A 7,543-nucleotide genomic window follows, 5' to 3' on the forward strand; every position below is an offset into this window, starting at 1 on the left:
CTATCACAAAAAAAAGAACAGACTATATTGTAATACTTTTTATTCTCCTTAAATTTTAGTTATGCCACCATTTGTAAATGGCAGTAACTTATATAAGACACACACACACACACACACACACACACACACACACACACACACACAGAAAAACACACATACACATACACACATATGAAGGGGAACAAACCCCAATTTCTTTTGCACAGGCCATCTTCGAGGGGTCAAGGACTTTTTCCTCAGTTCAGTTAAAACCCATACATCTCAAACAATGTACACTGCAGGATTTGCCGTTTATGATAATAGAGAACAGAGCAGCCATATCACATTATTAACTGGCAAGAATTTCTGTGGATGAAATCTCTCCTAACTATGCAGTTGATCCAAAATAAGATATCACCTACAAAAATCCTTGCTCACATATTTGCTGGACCATAAGGAGTATATATAACTCCAAACCTACTATTACTAATGGTAATCTCAACTTTTTTTAAAATCTAGAATCTTCTATATAAACATACATATAAACAAGATGCATCTAGTTGATCTTTGATTTGACTTCCTAGTACATACGTCTATTTGTAGTTTGATTATCTCATTCTGTTTCTCCTTATCTTGAGTTCTCAGCTGCCTGGTTAACTCTAAAACCTCCAGCTCTTTTTTACCTATTTGTTCTTTATGTTCTTCTTCTTTTTGTTCAACTGAAAACAGAAACACAAATGACAGAACATTATAATTTTAATATATAAAAATATATACATATTATAATTACAAGAGAGTTCATTGTATTAACAAAGTAGACTTAAAAGACGGCAGAAGCTATATTGTGGAATAAATTAATAAGTGAACTAAAAGCATAAACTGAAGGAACTTAAAGTCGTACAGGGTTTTTCTTTTTATTTTGTTATATGGGATATTTTTGGTACCCGTATTTATGGTACCACTTTGCAGAACAAAGATTTGAATGGAAACAGCTCCCATGTATTAAGGTTTTCATTAACCTGTAGAATTCAGGATTTTACAATAATGCATTTCAGTTGACCACACTCTTAAAGCTATTTGGAGTCTATTCCCACTCCTTACCACAAAGTGGATTCTCTCTTTTACAGGGTCTTGGAACTTCGGAGAGAATTTTCTTTTAAATAATGTACAAGAGTGATCTAAGGGCCTAGGACTCTATTGTAATTTACATTGGTTTGTGTATTCAGGACACACAGATGAGCACGTATCTGGGGGTAACCACTTATAATAGGCGCTATTATGGAGCCTTGCCACTAGGTGGTGAAAAAGCAGGCCCCTCTATATCAACAGCTAGTCCCAGGTATCAATAGATATCTGACATGGCATTGTTGTAATTTACATGACTGCAATTTTATCCCTGATTTTTCTTGGGTGGAGTGAGTGGGAAGGTAAGTCTACACAAGGTTAAAGCAAGTTTCTCTGGTATATGTTTCCATATTATATCACCATTCTGTTTACACCAGTTTAATGGCTAATTACACCAGTGTAAAGATTGCAAAATGAGCTCCAAACTAGGAGAAATTTTGTTACCCATTGTACAATGGGTATATTGGTAAATAGTGAGAATGAGAAACTGACCTTTAAGCATTTCATGACATGCTCTGGACATGCTAAAAGCTCCGTGCAGCCTTCAGAAAACTTTTACTTCCTATTCATGTTGCAGAGTTACACTTCTTCATTTAAGTTTTTGGCCAAACATTCAGTGTATTTCAGTTATACAAAGAAGCTGGTGATAGAATTGGGCCTTTTTGATACTATCTTGTTAATCTTCAAATTATTGTGCCACTACCCTAATTGTGCCTGCCACTTTCAGACCATTAGGTAGGCTATGGAGCAGCCAGTGGGTGAGTTTAGGCCCAATTAGGTGTAGCCTGACTGCAAGCACCTGCCTGATTGGAGGAGGGCTGGGCAGACAGGGTATAAAATCAGACCCTTGGGAGCTGGAGAAATAACATTGCACACCTGAGGACTGCAGCTCCTGTAACACCTGGAGGTTTGGGTAGGAACTATAGGGATGGAGGAGGTTCCTTTTGGTCCAGGGTAGGACCTGAAACTACACCCTGCTGGGATTGGATGGTGTGGTGAGGCTGCCTGTAGTGGGGCAGCTCCCAGGAAATGCCACACCTATGCCTCCCCAGTGAAAGGGGAGGATGGGGTGCTAGCAGGGCCGTCCCTAGGGGGTGCAAATCCGGGCCACTCACCACCCCCGCTATGCCCCCCGCTGCTGCCACCACTGCCACATCTGGGCCCCGCACCTGGCTACAGTCATCTCTGGGTGCCAAAAAGCCTCAGCCCCCACGGCCTTCTGAATCATCCCATGAAGGGGAAAGGTTTGGGGCCAAGGTCTGTTGGGAGGGACCTGAGGCCTGAGGTGTGAAAGACCCAGAGAGGGGCCAAACTCCACTGGGAAGGACCTGAGGCATACAGAGCATGAAGTGTGGCTCAGTGAGTGGTTGGATAATGGTGGCACAGTGAGGGGCCAGAGTGAGTGTGGCCCAGTGAGAGGCTGGGGGAGTTGTGCAGTGAAGAGCCAAGGGGTCAAGACCCAGTGAGGTCTAAGTGGGCCAGAGGCCAAGTATGGCCCAGTAAGGGGCCAGGGGAGAAGTGGATTTGGATGCCATCTGTGAGGCATGGGACATGGTGTATGGGCAGTTCAGAGCCATGTGTCTGGCCCACGGCACCAGGGCCGCAAATGGGGCAGTCTCCTGAATTACATATATTCATTTTACATGAAAGGCATGGCAGAAAGAGCAGGACAGACTGCCCTAAAACTGGTAGGGAGCATCTGTAATGGGGGTGCCTGGGGACCCCCATTACACTGTGCAATGTAAAAGGTTCTGTTTTCCTGAGCACAGCAGGAATTAATCAACAACGAGATTGTATCTTTGTTCCCAGTTTCACTTTTGTAGTCAACACATACCCAGCAGGACCATATTCCCAGTGCTCATTCTGTCCAGTTGTTCCTGATTTTCTGCCCCTTCTCTCTTTTTGCAGTGTTTACTCATTGCTTCCCTCTCTCATGAATACACTTCTGCTAAAACAGAGCCCTGTACACCCCTCTGCCTGCACATTCTTAGCATGTGCCTTTTTTGGACCAATGGCATGAATGTATTTTGGGTGGAGACTGCTACAGTTTCAAGTCTCTAGTTCCATAAAGATGCTTATTTCTTTTGTACATTTAGTTCATATGAAGACCTGCTACACCCATTCATTTCAGCAAAGTTTAACCCAACTCCATGAACCTGTAGACTTTAGAAAACTTACATTTTCTGTTCATGTCACAATAAACCTTTGTTAATTCCATCTTGTGGATTTCTTCTCTGTTTCTAATTTCTGTCACCAGTTTGTTGATTTGACTCTCATATTCCTGAGAATGTAAGCAATATATTGTAACAAATCTTTAGCCACTTGGAACACCCTGGTTACCACTATTCACTACATACTTAAAAGAGAATAGAGAAGAAGGTACTGTCTGCCAGTTCCTTGCATTCATACTTAGCTGTCACTTAGGCCATCAATATCTCAATTATTTCATAGAAAAATGTTATAGTGATTAGTTAGAAAAATTCCTGTGAAACAGAACATTCATAGCTAAGTCTACTTTTCATACTATACAGTATTCTTTATTTCCTGCTCTTTCTAGTCTATTCAAGGTGTCCAGTTATCTCCATATCTTGAATGAAGTCTTCAGTTTTATTTTCCATCTGCGCAACTCTATCAGTAGACAAGTGTGTACTAGTATAATTAATAGTGTTAATTTTTTCCCCTTACTAGTGGAGCAGGGCCTGTGGAGAAGTAACAACAACCCAGGGTTCAGGTGTGGGGCTTCAGCCTAGGATTTAAGTAATAATCCTATATTGACTTTATTAGGTTATGACTATTAGAATGTGCTTTATATAGCATTTAAAATGTATAATTTTGAGAAATTCCTTAAACCAAAGCACCTATATTACCTTTTAAAATGTAGGTAATAATATCAAATTACCTACATAAAATAATTACATCTCATCTTGCAGTACTTTTAATCCCCAGACTAGTGACATAACCCCATATACTGATATGTTTGTTGTACTAAATAGCTCATGATTAATATAAATGAAGTAAAAAATCCGTAATAAGGTTGCTCTTAGTTATTTGCAGATTTAAGATACAAGAGAGGGTAGATGCATTCCTTTCCCCACCAGTTGTGCCCCTGCTTAGCTTTCACAGCTATCTTAGATTAGAGTCCATCTTAATGCAGAGTATTAATGCCAATTAACACCACTGCTGGCCAGCACTGGTGATGTTATTAGACCTCCAGAAATGAAAGGGGTAGGTGGACAACTGAGTCACAGAAAAGTCACAGGCTGAGCCTGTTGAGAAGCTGGTGGAGCTCTGTGTGTTTTCATGGGGCTTCAGGAAAGTCACAGAATTTCATGGAAATTCAGACTACATTTTGATGTTCCTGCTACCACTTTGTACTCCCCAAATACAGAGCATAGCTGAAAACACACAATTTAGCTTTAAGGATTAGAAAGCTTTTGTGGTTTTCTGTTGTACCTGTCAACAAGTTTAGGGATGCTGCAACTACACAAAATTAATACTGGAAAATCAGAATTGGAAACAGACACAGGAGGAACGATCAATTCCAGACCCCAATTACTCAAAGAGCTAAAAATCATTTCTTGAAAGGCTCTGATTGAAAGAAATATATGGTAGATAAATGTTCTTTTTACTTTGCATATAAAATGCCCAGTTATGTCTCACCTGTTCATGAGCCTTTAATTTCTTTTCCAAGATATGGATGTTGTTCTTCAGCCTTTCATTTTCATCTGTGTAAATAAAATATTGTATTAGGCAGATGAGATTTAACTTTCTCTATTAATTCAAAGGTAAAATAAAGGATAGTTCCATATGTATCCACCTGAAGTTTAAATTATAAAGCTTCCTTACATTTTGTAAACGCCATTATGATATCACTTACATATGGGGGTACATCTTCAGCATCTCAAGTACATTTTTTATAATTTTTTTTAAAAACACAATTGTTGTGTAATATTTGTCTTAGTTTTATACTATTGATTTAATCAATCCTTTTACATGCCATGCTCTTTGGATCAGAAACTAAGGGTGCCTAAACACATGCTTCTGATTACAATGTGTTGGAGTAGACTCGATTGAGTCTGCTCGAGTGCTCTAATTAGAACAATCCAGTATGCTGTAACATTATGTGTATCCAAATGGCGGCAGGGGCACTTTAACTAACTTGTCAAACAAACTTCAGTTAAAATGCCCCTGCAGCCATTTTGAAATACAGGACACTGAGTACATGGGATGCTGCAGTGTTTTAATTACAGCAGCTCTCCAGGAACATGTGTATAGACACTCTAAGAGTTAGAACCAGGAAAGGGTTCATGCACCTACAAGTTAGACTTCACTTGCATTCTGCATACCGCATTGCTGTTGCTGCCCTTATCTTAAAACAAAGCAGCCACAAAAGTATTTTGTGGAGTTATATGTTATTTACCACTATGCTTAAGTTTTAGGTGTCTGGCTCTCAGAATCTAGAGTTAGGGCACCTCAGGATGGGATTCTATACAGAACAGAATGTATTCATGTAACTAGAAAGAGCAAAACAGGGTACCTGATTTTGTACCCTAATATTTCAAGTGACATTCATTTGGGACTCCTGTATTATAGTCTTGGCAATAGATATTTGCTGTTCTGATATTTTACACTCAAAAGTCATTGTATAAAATATAGAAACACTCTATGCATTCTTGCTGATCAATGACAGTTTTAACAAGGAGGGTTGAAAATAATTGTCATGAACCTCACTATGGTCTGGGGGTTTGTGGAGGTTGTGCAGATTTGCATTTGCTGTACTAGATATTGCGTTTGTTGTACTAATATGGCATATGCAGTCTTGTTGAAAAGCTGTATCCATTTATGTTGCTGCTATCACTGTATAGATTTTGATATGCTATCTGTGTGTCTTTATGATTTGGACATGGTATAGCCAAGGAACTAAGGAATACACATTTAAGGAAAAAGGCATGGACAGAACTGCTAAATATCTCTTTAGCAGAGATATTTTTATTGCCCTAGTGACACTAGGCAAAAAGAATTACCACTCCCAGGCAGAAGGAGACATTATTGGGTTGGGTACCCAAGGCATTGTCTGCCTGTAAAGGGGAAATTGACTCCTCTATAGCAAAAGCATCTGAGAGAAATGGAGCATCAGCTGGAGGAATGCCAGATGTCCCAGGGAGAGCAACTTCTGAAGGATTCTGAGACTCCAGATGAATTGAGACATTGAGGATGGTGTGTGTGTTTTGTGGTGGGGAGGGGGTTAGCTTTGATACATTTTAAGGACTGTCTGTGAAGTGTCTGAGATCTTTGGATTTTTCCCAGGATGAAGAAGGGTCCAAGTCGCAGCATACAGAATCAGTGTACAGAATCAGCAGGAAGGCTGATTTCTGGAGATACTGACAAGAGTCTCAAGGTCCCTGTCAAAGAAGGTCAAAGAAGTGGGAGGATCATCACACAAATGCCAGTATCCTAACTGATGCTAACACCACCAGCATAGAATCATTGATTATTCATCATCAGCTGCAATGGATAGGGCATTGTGTGTGCATGCCTGATGGATGTTTACCAGAATAACTGCTGCAGTCCCAACTCAGCCAAGGACAAAGGACATGTGGGGACAGAGAAAACACTTCAAGGACATCCTCAAGGTGAACATTAAGAAGTGTGGCATTGACATCACAAATTGGGAAAAACTAGCTTGGCACAGGATCCATGGAGATGCCTTAAGAGAGAAGGTACACCTTACTTTGTGGAAAACAGTCTCACCCTGGAGGCAGAAAAACAACAGAAATGGAAGGAAAGGAAACAAGACCAAGAAACCCACAGTTCAATCTCCCTTTAGCCAACACCTGTGGCATCTGCCAGAGAGTCTGCAGATCTAGGATGAGCCTTCTTAGCTATCAACGGACTCATCTACAAACCTTTATTTCAGTGGTTCCCAACCTTTTTTATACTGTGGCCCAGTGGGATGTGGTGCACGGAACCAGCTGCCTCCCTCCTGGGGTTGCCCCGCCATGCAGCTTTAACTCCAGTTGCCCACCTAGGCAGACAGATGGAGGTCTGAGCAGAGGGCTCATGCCACAATCTGACAGTCAACCCGCTGTGGCCTGGTACTAGGCCGCAGCCCAGTGGTTGGGAATCTCTGCTTTATTTGGTCTGTGGGAGTAATCATCCTCAACTGTGAGGGATTGCCAATGATGAATGGGTGAGCAAGGAGATACATGTAGTTAGCCATATTAGTCTGAAGTCAGGCAGAAGACAGAGTAGATTTGCATCCTATGGATTATAAAAATTATAAGTCAGAGAAGTATAACATCAGCTTTCATGACCCAAAGCTCACTTTAAGAGATGCTGTGAAAGGACACACAGAGCAGTGTATCAAATAGAAATTGTAATTTGTTTACAGAAGGCAGTGGGAGAGAGTATCTGTGAGGAGACAGGGCTCTGGGTAGGG

General features: G+C 40.8%; 1 protein-coding gene and 1 long non-coding RNA gene across 2 annotated transcripts in view; both read right to left on the reverse strand.

The window, feature by feature from the left end:
• The window catches only part of LOC109297856, a 5,486-nt gene extending 5,359 nt beyond the window's left edge, over window positions 1-127 (reverse strand). Inside the window, exon 1 of the long non-coding RNA XR_002097444.1 lies at window positions 24-127. This is a non-coding gene — a long non-coding RNA (uncharacterized LOC109297856). The remainder of the gene's footprint in view (window positions 1-23) is intronic.
• CCDC152 (coiled-coil domain containing 152) overlaps window positions 1-7,543 on the reverse strand; it is a 31,112-nt gene that overhangs the window by 7,003 nt on the left and 16,566 nt on the right. The window contains exons 3-5 of the mRNA XM_019518268.1: window positions 4,765-4,829; window positions 3,283-3,385; window positions 571-698 (exon numbers count right to left, since the gene is read on the reverse strand). Of these exons, the coding sequence (XP_019373813.1) occupies window positions 571-698; window positions 3,283-3,385; window positions 4,765-4,829 (296 nt within the window). The remainder of the gene's footprint in view (window positions 1-570; window positions 699-3,282; window positions 3,386-4,764; window positions 4,830-7,543) is intronic.

Source organism: Gavialis gangeticus, unplaced genomic scaffold (assembly GCF_001723915.1).
Source record: "Gavialis gangeticus isolate Ggan-Ray unplaced genomic scaffold, GavGan_comp1, whole genome shotgun sequence".
Classification (NCBI taxonomy): Eukaryota; Metazoa; Chordata; order Crocodylia; family Gavialidae; genus Gavialis; species Gavialis gangeticus.